The sequence below is a fragment of the Nothoprocta perdicaria genome, unplaced genomic scaffold, assembly GCF_003342845.1.
Source record: "Nothoprocta perdicaria isolate Ctin4 unplaced genomic scaffold, notPer1 scaffold_92, whole genome shotgun sequence".
Taxonomy (NCBI): Eukaryota; Metazoa; Chordata; class Aves; order Tinamiformes; family Tinamidae; genus Nothoprocta; species Nothoprocta perdicaria.
In genome coordinates this window covers 2,200,868-2,217,392 of record NW_020456221.1, presented here as the reverse complement: position 1 = coordinate 2,217,392, position 16,525 = coordinate 2,200,868, and the positions used below count along the sequence as shown (strand labels likewise).

At 40.4% G+C, this 16,525-nt stretch overlaps 1 protein-coding gene across 2 annotated transcripts in view; it reads right to left on the bottom strand.

Annotated features, from left to right (window-relative positions):
- Positions 1-16,367, bottom strand: part of MCC (MCC, WNT signaling pathway regulator) — a 174,788-nt gene extending 158,421 nt beyond the window's left edge. Inside the window, exon 1 of one of the 2 annotated variants that reach the window (XM_026052852.1) lies at positions 16,228-16,367. In XM_026052852.1, coding sequence (XP_025908637.1) covers positions 16,228-16,352 — 125 coding nt within the window. In that variant the 5' untranslated portion in view covers positions 16,353-16,367. Of the gene's footprint in view, positions 1-15,799; positions 15,828-16,227 lie in introns of those variants that run through there. The other variant, XM_026052851.1, reaches the window with a different exon arrangement.
- Between the last annotated feature and the right edge of the window lie 158 nt (positions 16,368-16,525).

The following is a 16,525-nucleotide window of genomic DNA, read 5'->3' as shown; positions in this document are numbered from 1 at the left end:
CTCATGCAAGCAAACACAACACTGTAACTGTAAGTCAGTCTGCACTGAGCATACCCAGAAAATCCATCTCTTCCTTTCCAGATGCTCACAGTTTTCCGAAACAGCAAGAGACAAATATGACAAACACCTGTCTCATTGCACTGCTGCTTAAAGTAAGTCATCTGCTCACAAAAGAGAGAGCCTAAGAGCCAAAGAATCACTTCCTTTTATTTTTTTTCCTTTCTATTCCCTTCCTATCCAGGGAATATCCCACCTTCAGGTAGCAAGAGGTACAAGGGGCAGCACAGCAAAGAAATCGTTGAAATCTCTTCTCCAGCAAGTGAAAAGCAGACAAATTATTTGTTAAATTATTTATATCTGTTATTTTATTAAATTACAAATTATTTGTTAAATGGCAACTAGTCAAGACTCCAGAAAGAAATATAGCTGAATCAATTTAAAATGTTAAGCAATAGCTGCTCTACACTACTAAGATTTCCTTTGGGTGGCATTCTGTCCAATTACAAAGTTTAAAAAAAGTCACTATTTCTATATTCTCACACTTCTCTACATCTTTCCCTTCATCTTTTTTCCTTAAATACTTATTGTTTTGGATTGCCACAACAATAATACAGTGATTCATACTAAAGATGGTATGAATATTTCATGACTTCCTTTGTCTGTTACTCATTTTTATGTTTATGCTTTCATAGTAAAAAGGAACTGTGTAATGAGATTAGCATTGTGTATATTATTATTATTCTTTGCACTATTAACATTTCAATACTAGTATCTGAACATCATACAGAATGCTTCTCTAAATACCCAAGCATCCATAATTCTTGCATCAAATTTTACATTAAAGCTACTTAATATCACAATCAATGTCTATATTTTGTTTGGAAAAGAAACTACACTTCAGATGGAGTTTTGGAAGTCCTTGCAGTAAATCCAGAATAGCTGCCCCAACAAGTATCTTGGCAGAGATGTTTATAGTGAAACTCAAATACAATAAATGAAAAATTAACACCCATTGTGACTATGTATTTTGACAATAAAAAGTATATCTCCACTCAGGATAATTACTTTATTATAAGAAACCCGAATTACATTATACGTACCAAATCTAAATGATAACGTAGCTATTTTGGGGGGTAGAGTTTTTAATTGGCTTTTTTAGCTTTTAACATTGTCATGAAAACAAAACAATTTAATATTGTCATGAAAGCAAAACAATTTACTACGGCTCAGTTCACTAGCTTTTAGAAATTAAGCTTATACAGAGCTATTTCATAACGGCATTGAAAACAAACGTAGGAAAAAAGGCATTCTAATTTTTACAAGAGGAACCACAAACGTAACTAAGTAATGCCTACATTAGCAAATTAGCAAAAAAGTGAAACTAGTCTGCATAACATGCGCCAGTAGTTAAATATGAATTAAGCCTCAACCTTAAGCATAGTAGTGATGTGGTATGATCACAGAAACTGCTTTAGACTTCACTTAACTACGGCAACAACTGTTTTAACAGCTATTTACAACGGAGCTATTCATTTACTTAATGTTATTCTTTCCTATATCAGAACTGATGTAGCATGACAGACTGATGGTCCGCTCTTTGGAACAAGGGAGCAAAGGGAAAATAGTGTGGTGTTAACCTACCAGAAGCTTCTAGGACAAAGGCCTGCAGCTCTAGTCTCAGAAGAGCCATTTTGCTACCTAACATGGTAGGAGGTTAGGGTACTAGTGTGTTGCTCTACACAGTGCCTGCCGGTGACAACTCAAGTCCCCTGCGTCTCTGTAAGGCTCACAAAGTAATCTCCAAACTGATGTTTGCCTCCTGACCTTCAACAGGTTTGTCGGCGCTAAGATGTGTGCTAAGATTGGAGCTCCCTCCAATCATGTAAATATTGACTAAATACCATTTGTTCGGCTAACTATGGGTTAGACAAGTGGACAGCAAATGGATTGAGGACTGGCTGGATGGCAGAGCTCAGTGGGTGGATTCACCAAGGGGAAGTCATGTCTGATGAACCTTATAGCCTTCTATGATGAGATGACTGGCCGGCTGGACGAGGGAACAGCCGTGGATGTTGTCTACCTTGACTTCAGCAGAGCTCTCCACCATTTCCCATGACATCCTCATAGGAAAGCTCCAGGAGAGTGGTCTGGACGAGTGCACAGTGAGGAGGATCAAGAACTGGCTGGATGGCAGAGCTCAGAGGGTGGTAATAAATGTGGCCGAGTCCAGTTGGAGGCCTGTAGCCAGTGGTGTTCCTCAGGGGTCAGTACTGGGCCCGGTGCTGTTCAACCTGTTCATCAGTGACCTGGACAAGGGCACGGAGTGCACTCTGAGCAAGTCTGAGGATGATCCCAAGCTGGGTATCATCCAGGCCCTGGATCTCATGGGGGAGTTTAACTACCTCGACATCAGCTGGAGAGACAGCACAGCGAGGCACAAACAGTCCTGGAAGTTTCTACAGTGTGTCAATGACAACTTTTTGACGCAGGTTGTGGAGGAGCCGACGAGGAAAGGTGGGCTGCTGGACCTCGTACTAACAAACAGAGAGGGCCTTGTTGAAGATGTGAAGGTGGCGGGCAGCCTTGGCTGCAGTGATCACGAGCTGGTGGAGTTCAGGATCCAACGAGGAGGAGACAGGGCAGTAAGTAGCCTTGCCACGCTGGACTTCAGGAGGGCCAACTTTAGCCTCTTCAGAGRCCTGCTGGGAAAGATCCCATGGGCTAGGGCTCTAGAAGGAAGAGGGGCCCAAGACAGCTGCTTAGTTTTCAAGCGGCATTTCCTCCATGCCCAGCAACAGTGCATCCCTGTGCGTAAGAAGTCAGGCAGAGGGGGCAGGAGACCTGCGTGGATGAGCAGAGAGCTCCTGGCAAAACTCCAGCAGAAAAAAAGCAATATATAGAATGTGGAAGAAAGGACAGGCCCCTTGGGATAAATACAGGAACATTGTCAGGGAATGCAGGGATGCAACAAGGAAAGCTAAGGCACAACTGGAATTAAATCTGGCACGGGATGTTAAGAGTAACAAGAAAAACTTCTTCAAATATATCAACAACAAAAGGAAGGTCAGGGAGAACGTGGGTCCACTAGTGAATGGGGTGGGTACCCTGGTCACGAAAAACACAGACAAAGCAGAGCTGCTGAATGCTGCCTTTGCTTCTGTGTTTGTCAGGGGCAGCCCTCTAGAATCCCAGGCCCTAGGGACACACGAAGAGAGCCAGAGGGAGGAAGGCTTGCCCTGGGTAGAGGAAGAGTGGGTCAGAGAGCATCTAGGGAGCCTCAACACCCACAAATCCATGGGCCCTGATGGGATGCACCCCAGAGTGTTGCGAGAACTGGCAGATGTCCTAGCCGAGCCGCTCACCATTATCTTCGGAAGGTCCTGGAGAACGGGGGAGGTGCTGGAGGACTGGAAGAAAGCCAATGTCACTCCGGTCTTCAAAAATGGCAAGAAGAAGGACCCGGGCAACTACAGGCCGGTGAACCTCACCTCCATCCCCGGAGAAGTAATGGAGCAGCTCACCCTGGCTGCTGTCTCTAGACACGTGGAGGAGAAGAAGGTGCTCAGGAGTAGCCAGCATGGATTCACCAAGGGGAAATCCTGCTTGACTAACCTGATCGCCTTCTATGAAGGAGTGACTAGCTGGATAGATGAGGACAGAGTGGTGGATGTGGTCTATCTGGATTTGAGCAAGGCTTTTGACACGGTCCCTCACAGCATCTTCCTGGGCAAGCTCCGAAGCTGTGGGATAAATGAGTGGACGGGGAGGTGGATTAAGAATTGGCTCAGGGGCAGTTTGCAGAGAAGGCCACTGGGATCCTGGTCTGCATGAGGAGGAGTGTTGCCAGCAGGTCAAGGGAGGTGATCCTCTCCCTCTACGCAGCTCTGGCGAGGCCACACCTGGAATATTGCCATCATCTCTTCTCTAGGCTAAACAGGCCCAGCTCACTTAGTCTTCCCTCATACGACGGATGCTCCACTGCCTTAATCATCTTTGTCTCTCTCCAATGGATTCTCTCTAGAAGCTCCACATCCCTTCTGTCCTGGGGAGCCCAGAACTGCCCCCAATACTCCAGGTGCGGCCCCCCCAGAGCTGAGCAGAGGGGCAGGATCCCCTCCCCCCACCTGCTGCCAACATCCTCCTGATGCAGCCAGGATCCCATTGGCCTTCTTGGCCACGAGGGCACTGCTGCCTCTTGGGTAACTTGGTGTCAACCAGGACTCCCAGGTCCCTCTCCGTGGAGCTGCTCTCCAGCAGGGTGACCCCTAATCTGTACTGATAAGTGGAGTTATTCCTCCCCAGGTGCAGAACCTTGCACTTGTCCTTACTGAACCTCATGAGGTTCCTCTCTATGTTTTTTCCATCTACGTTAAAATTTAGTTTCTTGAGGCAAAGAAAAATGAGTAGAATCAAATTGGTACTACAGCATCTTACCAAAAAATAAAAATAAAAAAAAATCAACCAATCTCAAGTTTGTATAGCATCAAATAATAGTCTCAATTTTCTATACGCCAAACATTCCAAAAACTCCATATAAAAATACAATGACATCAGTACAAGAATACAGTCATAGAATTTTTCACTCCAAGAATTAGATATATTCCACTTTTAACAAAGGTGCTATATTAAAATATCCTTTTCCCAAAAGTACATGATTTTGAATATTTTTATATTATATAACTTGGTGCTTGGAGAAGATCATATGCTTAAACAGATTCTTTCAATTTCACTTCATATTATATTACTTTTATTGAAAAAAAAAAAAACCCTCAAGAAGTACCACAGAATAGGTTCTAAGCACAATGGCTATAACGGCAACAATACCTAAGCGAGATAAGTGGAAAAAGAGTGAAAGAAGCTATGAAGCAGAACCCCTGCTGCCACAAGAAGCCATGTTTTTTAAGAGGATAGCATCAGAATACAAATTATTCTGTCGTAATTTATTTAGCCATCTATCTACTATGGCAATCTTTTGAGAAGCCTTACACACATCATTTTCCTAATTCCTCCTAACCCAATTTAAAAGCACAGGATTTCTTAAATGATTACAAAATGAGTCCAATTAAAATTCATGAATTGAGATAAATTTGAAACATTTATATTTCCTCTCCCAGGAGAAATCAAATACAAACACAGTGTACCTACTGCACAGTATAATACTAGACAGCTAAAGTGAAGCCAACATACATATGTGCAGACTAAAAATTGCCGGAGACATGTTCACATTTATAATCAGTTTTCTTTATAAATGGAAGATGAAAGTTTAAAAGCTTCATAATTCTTTTGGACCACAAAACTGGATTAGTGACACAAACTTTTGCTTTCTTAGCACAGCTGTGTTTCCTGCTGTACTCTTATCTTGTTATGATTTCCACTTTAGTAAGCATGAGAAACCACCTAGGTAAGCATGCGTGCATGCTTCACAGTACCTACAGATGATTGCTCTGATACTTAACTGAATGGAGACATTTTTCTGTTCTTATCCCATCTACTATGCTATCAATCTATAAAGAAATGCTGATTCTACTGTCACTATTTAATACTATAAATTCATTCAAAATTATTTAATTTCAGCTAGCACAGAGATTTCACAGACATTTTGCCAGGAAACATTTTTTCTTTGCTTGTGCAATCTGCAATGTAGAAATTCCTTTGAAGAAAGGTTAAAATCAGAGATGCACTTAAGTTCCCCAGGGGCAGACAGAGTAAACAAACAGTAAACTGTAAGAAAACCTGTTCTACATAGTTGTGTTGTAATTACGAGCCACTTTAAAATCAACTCTGGACAGCCAGACAGCCATTAGGACTGCTGGGTAAGACTTGGCTTAAAATGTGTCTCTGATGGAGCACCTTCAACAAATGAAGCAATAAGGGCTTGTCAAAATAAAATATTCTTCCTGGAATTGCTACAGTTTGTTTACTTTTAGCATTGGTAGCAGTGTGCATAATTTGTTTCTCTGGTAGAGTTCCCTCTACTAGACACTTACCAAAATTACCTTGATGCTCCTACGGTTCTCGGCAAATCAACCCCCTTACTGCTTAATTAGTATCAACAAGTGAGTTTCAGCAGTTCTCTAGCTTTCACTTTTTCATATGCAACAATAGGCAGTCATGGGAATGATCTTAAAAAGTTTTTTTCCTCATACTGTTCGGACTTGCTATTTTTTGTTACTTACCCCAAATGTCTGTTTCTTACCCTAAACACCTGTTTTTTGCTTTCCATTTAAGAAGTTGCAGACCCTAGCAAAAGCTAAAATAGCCCTCTACACTGGCAGCCTGGTTGATGCTGCCATATCACACACAAGATTGAGAAACTCTTTACTTCTATCCGAGCACTTGCCAAACTGCTTTGCTGAGCTCCTGACATGTGGTTGCTGCAGATTCCAGCTATCCAGATATCACTAGCTGTAACCTCTGTGAAGCTTCAAGACCAGCAAGCAAGACCACAAAGACTCCCACACAGCTTAAGTCTGTCAGCTTCCTGCTGCTTCACATCTCCTTTCATTTTCCTCTGCTAGGGCTGACTCAGCAGGCAGCTAAACCACCATAAAGCTCATAATGGCAAAGGGAACAGTTCAGCTGTTACTGACTTAGCTCCCTGCACTAGTTCACTACAGAAGCGGACAAGCATTAGTGCTAGCATCTGAGGCAAAAAAGCTATCAGCCTGCTGTTAAGTCAGCTACAGCTTACCTGTATTAGACTGCCTCCTTATTCCCTCTACCTTCTAGAGCTTGTTGTCCTGCCAGGGCAAACAAGACTATCCTTCCCTGTGATTTAGGAACTATGGTGTTTCCTATACAGGAGAACTCAAACCTTCACATTTTGCACAAAATTCACACTAATTTTACACATCAGATCTTAAAAGAACAGCTGTGCTCCAGATTACTTGCTTTAGCAGACTCAAATGAAAAAAAAAATCAGATAAAAGTTCACCATATGATTCTTACTGTTTTAAGCAAGTAAAAATACAAAGGGGATAAACAGTGACACTTCACAAAAACTGCACACCCCTCCTGTAGAATTTTAGAAGAAAAGTAGAAGCAGCAGTCGCTCAAAATTTAAAGCCAAAAGCAATTTAGAAAAGAAAACAATAAAACAAATAATACAATACAAATAATACAAAACAGTTTTCTCCAAAACTGTAACAACAGGATTAAGTTAACTCCTGTACCAATAGCAGCAAGCAAACCATCAGTGTACTTCTCAGGCTATTTTCTAACAATTAGGTAGTTTTTGAATAGCTTTGAAGCTCACCAGCAGGCCAAGATCTGACCTGACAACTCGACAGATACTAGTTTAGCATGACAAACTCAGGGCAGGGCCTACAGAAATACTCATTTTATATTCTGCCTCTGTCACTGGCTAGGCATCTTTAAGTTGTACTTCTATAATCCTTCAGAAAAAGACTTCACAAAAGGTAAGTATTATAAAACTATTTTGCAAATGCAGAAGTTGACTTTCACAATTCACCAGATTTAGTGAAGAGAAATATTCCTAACATTTTTTTAAAAATTCTTTCCCAAACTCTTCAAACTTTAGCAAATTAACTCAATGCCTGCTACAAGACAGTTCAAGCCTCTCCTTAAAAGTGCTTAACATCTACAACATTGCACCTACAACTTCATCTGTAGCTAATGGGAACTAGAATTATTTTTTACTACACTCAAGTAGTATTTCAAAGTATGTACTCAAATTTAGGTATCATTTTTAAAAAAGACCAGCCTTAAAAATTACGCGCATTTCTATATGCAAAATATAATTAAAACAATGTCTATAACTACATATGACTCTAGAGAGAAGATCTCTCTAGTTTTGCATGCCATCTAAAGGTCTAATAGATGTTCAGATTTTACAGAATAGAAAAAGAATTCAGCAAAATCTGCAGCAGGTAGAACTGTCTGGCAGAATAGTAGACCGGTATCAACATTAGCCCATATGAGTTCTAACCACGACTCTGCCTTTATTTTATTGAAGTACTGCTCATCTTTACCAGCAATAAAGTTCACCTCCCCAACTAAGCATTTGATATTTTGAACTGCTTTACTAAGAAGACAGCCAAGAAAACAGGTCTGAGAACTGTTGGTGGGTTTTTTTTATGTTCACAAGACAGAAAAGATTGTGCTTAGATGTACATTCAGCAATATTTACATATTTTCATTAGCATATTTTACTCAGGTATAAAATTTCGTAAGTACATAAGGACCAGGCAAACAACCTGTTCTAGCAACCAAAGAACAGGATTCAGAAACATAATTTTGTTTTGTCCAACTGTTAAGTTTAAAAAAAATTAAAATAAGATCAAAAACTTTTCTTGACAGAAAAAGGATATAGATGTGGTTACACATACAGTTACGTGACCAAATCTTAATGAATACCAAAGCTGCAATATGGACCTATCGGCAGTCACCTAACCCCATTCAGTGGTTTCCAAAAACCAAAACGCAACCAAAATCTAAGTTCATCACAATAAATACTATGTCTCCCATTATTCATTCATGACAAAACTTTCTAGGGTTTTTCACAACAACCATCTAATCACATCTGACATTTGTCAGAACCAAGATAAAGCTTTTCACAATTCACAGCATCACCCATCAGCAACTAACTACCTCCTTCCCTTACATAATCCCCCTTTGTTTTTCTTCTTACTACTTATGCACTCTGGAACTTCTTACTCTTGAAACTCCTTGTTCAACTCATTTTCTGCCCTGCACATTCCACTGCTCGTTCCATAATTTCACAATTAACTTCAGCAACCAGATCAAATTCCACTATGCTGAGTAGTAACAAGGAAAAAGAGGGTAAACAGTCAACCTGGTCAAAAACTCTACGTGCTGAACAGAGTTGAAGATTCACTCCAGTTTCAGGGCATTGGTTTTATTCATGAACAACAAAAAATTTACTTCAGAGCTCTACCTCATCTTGACTATTCCAGGCACATTTTCCACAATCTTCAGTATCACTCCTTCTCCTGGGAAAGCCGTAGTAAGGTACCTCCAACAGTCAGTATCACCCAGTAGGATTCCCCTTATTCCTCCTGTATTTCCTACCAGGTACAGACAAGACTGTCAGACTGTTACAGGAGCTTCTACAGGTGGTATGTTTTGCAGTAGGCAGAAAATACTCACATTTTAATCATTAAAAATAACTAAATGGTGTGCTTTGAACATTATGTCAATTTCACCAAACTGGTAACACAACCTGGGAAAACAAGCTGCCTTCTCTGGAAACAAAATTATTACATGCAAACAAAGGTCCTGCTTATCAGCAGAGAATCACTGCTTGTCAACACAGCCTCTGGCATCTTATTCTTTTCCCTGTGCTGCTTACCAGATTGAAGTTTCACTAAAACCCAGTAAATACTCAGCCTGCAAATTCCATCCATGGTAAGAGCTACCTGGAATCTAGTTTTCACTCAAGCAGTCTAGTCTACTTACAAATGTAACCTACAGTTACAAATGTCAGAAGGAATTTCACTGAATTAATTAATACTGCATAGGTACAGTTTTGTGTTATTAAATTTTAAAAATCAGTGATGCAAAAAATTCTCAGAAGTGAAAACAAATTCCAGTACAACCACAAGAGATTTCAAGACTGGGTAGCGCTGAACAACTCTCCTGCAGCACCTTGTACCTAGGTTGACTTCAGATTGCCATGAAATCTCCACAATTCATTTCATGAGCACTTCAGAAATCACAGAATCACAGAATGGTTGAGGTTGGAAGGGACCTCTACAGATCAGGACTATGGATGTGACAGAAAGACAGATGTTCACATATTTTGTCAGGGTCACTGTTCCCAAACATGGAGACCTGAATTAAGTTCAGGTGCTGACAATGCTACATCATAAATTTGAGGATTTTTAAAAATTCTTTTAGAATCCATCCAAAATGACTACCTATGTATTTCTAGAGGGCACCTTCAAACTGGACAGATGAGAAGATAAAGAAATAAAATGGGTTAACCATCCAGTGCTGGGACTTTTCTCTCATCCAGAAGCCTCCCAAAACAGTCAACCTACCCATTAGTTTCTAAGTATAGGTCTTGACAATTTAACTCTGTAAACCCCTAGAAAGTTCCTGTTTGTAAAGAAAAATGAACTAAGTAATCGAGGTTACAGAAAATACTAATTGCCTGTCTTAAGCAAAAGAAAATGAAATCATATAGAATCAGAAAAATCCAAATATTTACTTAAGTTTCAGTCAATTTGTAAAAGTAGCCACAAGTAGTCTTTATACTATAATCTAGTAGGAAAGGGACATAGAGCAAATAAGTATTACATTTTTCTGAGCTTCTTCATAGTCATTCTAGAAGATCACAACAAGTACCTAAGCAAGATTTTTTTCTCTTCCAGGATCACAGAAAGATTACTGAATTTATACAGAGATTTAATACCCTCACAGTCATAATCGCAATAACAGGTATTAGCAACAAACTTATTAAAATGATTAAAGAAAGAGCTTCAGTACTCTATTCAAAAAGAATGAAGCCTTTTAAAATATTAAGGCTCAAGTTTAAACTTCATCTGACTGTGAATTAATTGTAACAAACACTGAATTTGAAATTTTTGAGTCTAATGAACCTTTGCAAGTACAACCTAAAAAAAAATCCCTTTTCCTTGACAACAGAGATGTTTGTGCTCTGCTTTGCAACTGTCAGTGCTATTGAAATTACTAATAATTATTAATTACAATACTCAGAAATACACAGCACAAAGCAGGAATTTGAAAAACTCAGAGCCTTGATGTTGACATGCTTTTTACCTAGCTAATATCCCTGAAATACTGCCATCCACTCTACTGAGAACAATGAACAATTCACCTCAAAATTAACACGGTTCTCTGCTGCACACTTCAGAAGTAGGATAGGACATAGGCTAGTGATAACACAAGGCCGAAGTTTCACCATCTTTTAATCTGGTAAAAGTCCAACAGTTATCATACCAGTGAATGTGTAACCTAGTACTACATAAAACCTATATTAAGTACTTGTTACCTGTTTTATTTATGAGACCTGTTACAAGTTCATCAGGATTTACCCTACAATTGGCAGCTTCCCCATTTTCCCACCAAATGACTTTCAACGCAGGGCTGAGCTCATTAATTACACATTTATAACATCCAGATCACTGCCTCCAAATGTATATAAATTTCAAAACATGTCATGTTTGGTCAAGATCTCTGACAATGCTTGGGATGAACTTGACTTATAGCTCATACAGAGCTCTACCCTAAAATGTAAACTCTCCTCCAGATGCAAGGAAAAATACAGATTACTATCCTGGGAAACATCATCATCAATATTCACTCCACGCAGTTTGCCATAATTGCCTATTTTTAAAGAGGAAGAGGTAAAAGACAATACAAAAACATCTGAAGGGAAAAAAAAGATTTTAAAATATTTGATTTACCTAAAAATATTTCAGGGCAGTTAGCTTGGACTTTTTTTTTTTTTCTCAACAGTAATTTTCCTATTTCCAGAAAATTATACACAACACACATCAAGTGTCCTGTAAACAGGCTTAGTGCCACTACATTAATGAAGGAATTTACAAGAATAGTAGCATGCAATTTTGATTAAAGCAATAAATACTTTCACAGTTTCTCTCATTGTTGCACTACCTAGCTACAAAACCCTCGCAGCTCATTAAAATATATATATATGTATATATGTCTTATATATATAATATCAGTTTATCATTGCAAAGTTTTGGGGAGTTCTCATAGCTATACCACTAAAACAGTTCACATAATAGATCAGATCCAACAAGTTTCTTTTAACTGTCTCTGATGAGGGCAGTCAAAGGAAGCACGCTCTCAGCATATGCTATTGCATATTGCATATGCACAAGCCCACTGCAAAAATTAGCACATTTGTGGATTTTCAACCATCTAAAGGCAGAGTAAGTCAAATACTGACTGAAATGTAAAAAAAAAAAATGCATATGCAGAGGAAAATATTTTCAAACAAACTCTACAGTGAGAACTTTTATTATTATATCATGATGAATTTTCTCCTTATGTACTCAATATTAGTTTCAAATTTGTTTCATAGTCCTAAGAAGTATTTGTCAGTGTTAAAGAGTTAGAATTATAAAAATAGCTTGCTTTATAAAGCAAACATTATAAAAATATGTAGCTTAATATAGAAATTAGATATTTCTTCATCTATCATCTCTGTAACTCATAGCTTCACTTTTTTAATATAAATGAAAATATCTACAAAATTATCTTATTTGGAGCATGCAGTGTTGCAAAAGAATAATCTGGAAATTCACTTAATAACTAATGCAATAAAGGCAAAATCATTACATGCACAACTAGAACTTCAGTACAATCCAAATACAAGGCAATCAAGTTTCTAAAAACAATCATCTAGTATACCACCTGTAAAAACTAAGCATGTCCTCACTTTCTTCACTGGCAAGACCACGTATGCTGACCATACCAAAAAACAAAAGCAAAAGCAGCAGGTGCACCCCAAGCATCCAGACCATCTGAAGCCGAATAGTTTTACCCATAGCAGCAGATTCTCAAGCTTCTCAAAACTAACAGAAGAAAAACAAAGGTAGTGGGTTTTTTTTTCAGTTAACAGCTTTTTGTTAATAACAACACAATCCAGTTACAGCTGCAAAAATAAAGTTTACATGTGAACAGTGTCTAAAGCTGACTCCCACTCCCAGTGAGGCTTATTTAGCTGATCTTCAGAGTTCAGGACCCAGGCTTAATCATGGACTGCTTTGCATATATTTATTTTGCAATTATCTCTCATTGTTGATGACATATCACAAACATGCCTAGCCTTTATGAGATGTTAAATAATTAACTACTATCACTCCCCAAAGGAGCAAAACCCACTTCTGTACAAACGAACAAATTAAAGCTCCTGTGGTCTCTTAATATTTCAATATACCTCAATGCTGCAAGATTTCAAAGTGCAATTTCGTGATACAACTACAAAATGTAACATGCAGCAACCAGCACAGGCCTAGTACTCCATCCCTCGTTATTCAAATTCTTCTCCAATACAACCATCAACAGCACACACTTAGTACTTAAGCTTTTTCATTTTAGTACGATCCCAACTATTGAGAGCCTGAAAATTAATCAGTATCTCAGGACATGCTCCTCCTCTCCATCTGTGCCTCTACTTCCTGCTATTATTTGAAGAGGTTTACAGCTAGATGCACAACAAAGCAGCTCCACAGCTGAGACACCATATAACTTCATTAGGAATGCAAATAGCTCTTTTCCCCATGCAATATGAACTAAATAAACATGCACATAAAATGATTGCCTTTGCAGTCTCTTCCATAGCAGGCCTAAGAGTTGGAGAGAAAATAATCTTATGAACTAACTGTGCATGCACTATGCAAACAAAAGACTGATGAGGCTTCATTCCCTTAGCACAGCAGAGAGCATACTCATTTTGAAAGCCAGGACAACTTATGCTAAATAACAGCTGAAATATAGTAAACAACTTTAATTCCACTGCATGGAAAATAAGTTACAAAAAGATGCTAAAACTAGTAAAAGTCTACAGATCACTTCTAGCACAGAAGGAGGCAGATGGATTTACAGTGTTGGTTTCTCTGTTTTCAGCTCTGCATACAGATGCTTGGACATTTATTGGCAATGTTTTATCTCCTGTAAACAGTGCAGGGACATGGAGAAGTCAGTCTACCATTTCCACTGGGGCTACAAGAAAGGCAACAAAGAAAGCAGCTTTACCCTCAAGGATCAAAAACACCAATAGTCCCATAAAGAAAGGGAAGCCAACTGAAGCAGGGTGGCAGCGAACAGGAAAGCCAAGTAACTGGCCTCTATTTGGAGAAAAAAAAAAAAAAAAAGAGAAAAAGCAGGAGCAAGACAAAGCACATGATTAAAGTAAATACAAGAGTAGATGTTAATTTTTTGGCTCTTTTTAAATTGAGTACGTTTTAAAAAAAGTGCTGCTACCCAAACACTGTCCTGAGACAGTACACGATGATAAAGCCATTGCTATACTTTTCATATGGACACTGTGTGACCACGAGTCAGTCTTAGAGACTAAGGTGGCACGTGCACTACAGAAGCATCCAAAAACCACTGGGCAAGTTCACTCCTGCACAAACCGTTGCTATAAAATAGATTATGAGGGAAACTGAAACACTAAGCAAAGTAAGGAATGCCTTCCATTTACAAGACTGATTGCCTCAGTGAGCTAATAAGGTCAAGAAAAGCAAATGATTCTGTTTTATGACAAAAATCACTTGTCAAATATTCACCCACCAATTCTTCACAGATAAAGAAATTTAAGGGAAGATAACAATTTAGAATATTATGTTCTGATCACAGTCATACCAATACCTGCCTCAAAGGCACATTGCCCTGTAAAGCCTCAAAGGCACATTCCCATGTAAAGCAAGGTATTAGCAACCATCAACAATGGACTCCTAAAACCCTTAGGGATTTTCAACCACTACTTTCTGAGCTTTAATTCTGTTTCCTACTGAAATCTAAGGTCCATCCCAGAACATGTCATGGAGCCTTAAAAACTTTTAACAATATAGTGTAAGCAACACACAGAAACATGTATTTTGAAATATACACAGGATTAATTTGGAACAAAACATGTTATAAATGTGAAAAATGCCAATGAAAACATGACTGCCTTGTGTCGTGGTAGTGTGTTTGAACCATCCATACAAAGCACTACAACATTCCTTCAGCAAGTGCTTTAATCTAGTTTATGCTGTAGGAAAGCACCACCATATATACAGATCATTGAGTGTGCTCGTAGGAGGCAGTGGTGCTTAAGCGAACCCAAGTTCTCAGACTTCAGCATAACTTCCATAACTTTCCACTTAACAGGCAGAAAGAGAAATCACCTTAACACACCAGTAAGAAATTGTGCATTTTCCAAGTTTTTATTTCAGAACTGCAGCTGTCAAAATAATGATTAAATAAGAAAACAGAAAAAAAAACAGTGTATGAGGGCCCTTTAGATTAGAAATATCATGACCTCAAAGGCTTTTTTTTTTTTTTTTTTTTAAGTGACTGTCAGTCCTTTGAGACTTTAAATAACTTTCTGGTTCCACAGAGACGTCAGAGGGGGCTGAAGTTTACTTAGCCTTTCTGCAGTTATACTGTTAGGTTTCAGGTTAGATAAGAGGCTTAGAAACTTCCCCTCACTTTGACTCAGCTCTCTAGAAGTGCTTACTAAGTACAGTCAACACTGGCTTCATTTTGAAGCTGCAAGCTCCCAGCATCTCAGAAAAGTCTGGTGTTTAGTATAGTTATTTTTTAAATTATGGTCTGGAATAAGTGAATTAGTTCCAGAAATACCTCCCATCAAACCCCATTCTGATCAAAACACATTGCCAAATAATTCCAGATATACAAGCACCTCATTATAGCTTACTTGGAATCGGTAACACTGTACGGTCATTGCATGTCACAATTCTAAAGCTAAGAGAGGACATGGGGATAGGAGTTTAAATTAGGTTCTAATACAAGAATATCAAAGAAAACTCAAGAAAGTTATATGTTCTCAGAAACTGCTATGATTTTTATCTTGGACTACCGTGCACTAGAGTCTACCCACTGCTATAGATTAAAGCATGCTAAAAATTTTAGTAATAACCCTTACGCTTTTAAACTGCCGTATTTATAAGAAGACATACCTAAGGGAAGGTCCAAAAGGGCATTTCATTTCTTCCCAAGCATGCCAGCTAACAGAAGTGTTTCTCACAGAAACGTGTATTCCCCCAAGCCCTGACTCAGTTTTATCTTTGACCAACCTTGCTTGTTTACTTACAGAAACCACCTGCCTAACGCATTAGGTCACCCAAAACACCCATCTTAGAAGACCTGAACTTGCAGACTCGCGGGAAGTTACTGGTCTTGCCCGACATCCCAGCGCGCTCCGGGGCCGCGCTCCAGGCACGCCGCGGCGCCAACGGCCGCCAACGGCCGCGGGGCGGGGGGCGCTGCCGTAACGGCCGCGCGCCAGCAGCTAACGGCCGTTACGGCGCGCGGCCGCCGCGCGCTGCCGCTGCCAGTGCGGCCGGGGCGCAGCGGGGCAGGGCGAGCGGGGCCGCCCGGGCTCCCCGCGGCTCCGCTCCGCTGCGGAGGCGCCGCGCGCCGGGCACGGCGCTCTGCGCTGCCAACTGCAGGAACTCCGCGCGAACTTGCCGCCAAGTTGAGAGGCGGCTCCGGGGCGCGCCGCAGCCGCCCCGCCGCTACCTGCTGATGTAGCCGTCGCCGTCACCGTCGCAGGTCTGGAAGAGGCGCCTCATCCTCTCCTCCTCGCCGGTGCTGGAGGTATCGCTGCTGCTGCTCCCGGCGCTGCTCGCCGCCGCCGCCATCATGCGCCGCGCTGCGGAGGCAGGCACGGAGGAGGAGGCGCCCGGGACTCCGCGTCCCGCCGCGCCGCAAAGTGCGAGCGGCCGCACAATGCACGCGGCGCTGGGAGCCCCGCCGCGCCCGCTCCCGCCGCGCGCGCCCCCGCGCACCTTCCGCGGCGCGCACCGCCTCCGGGGCC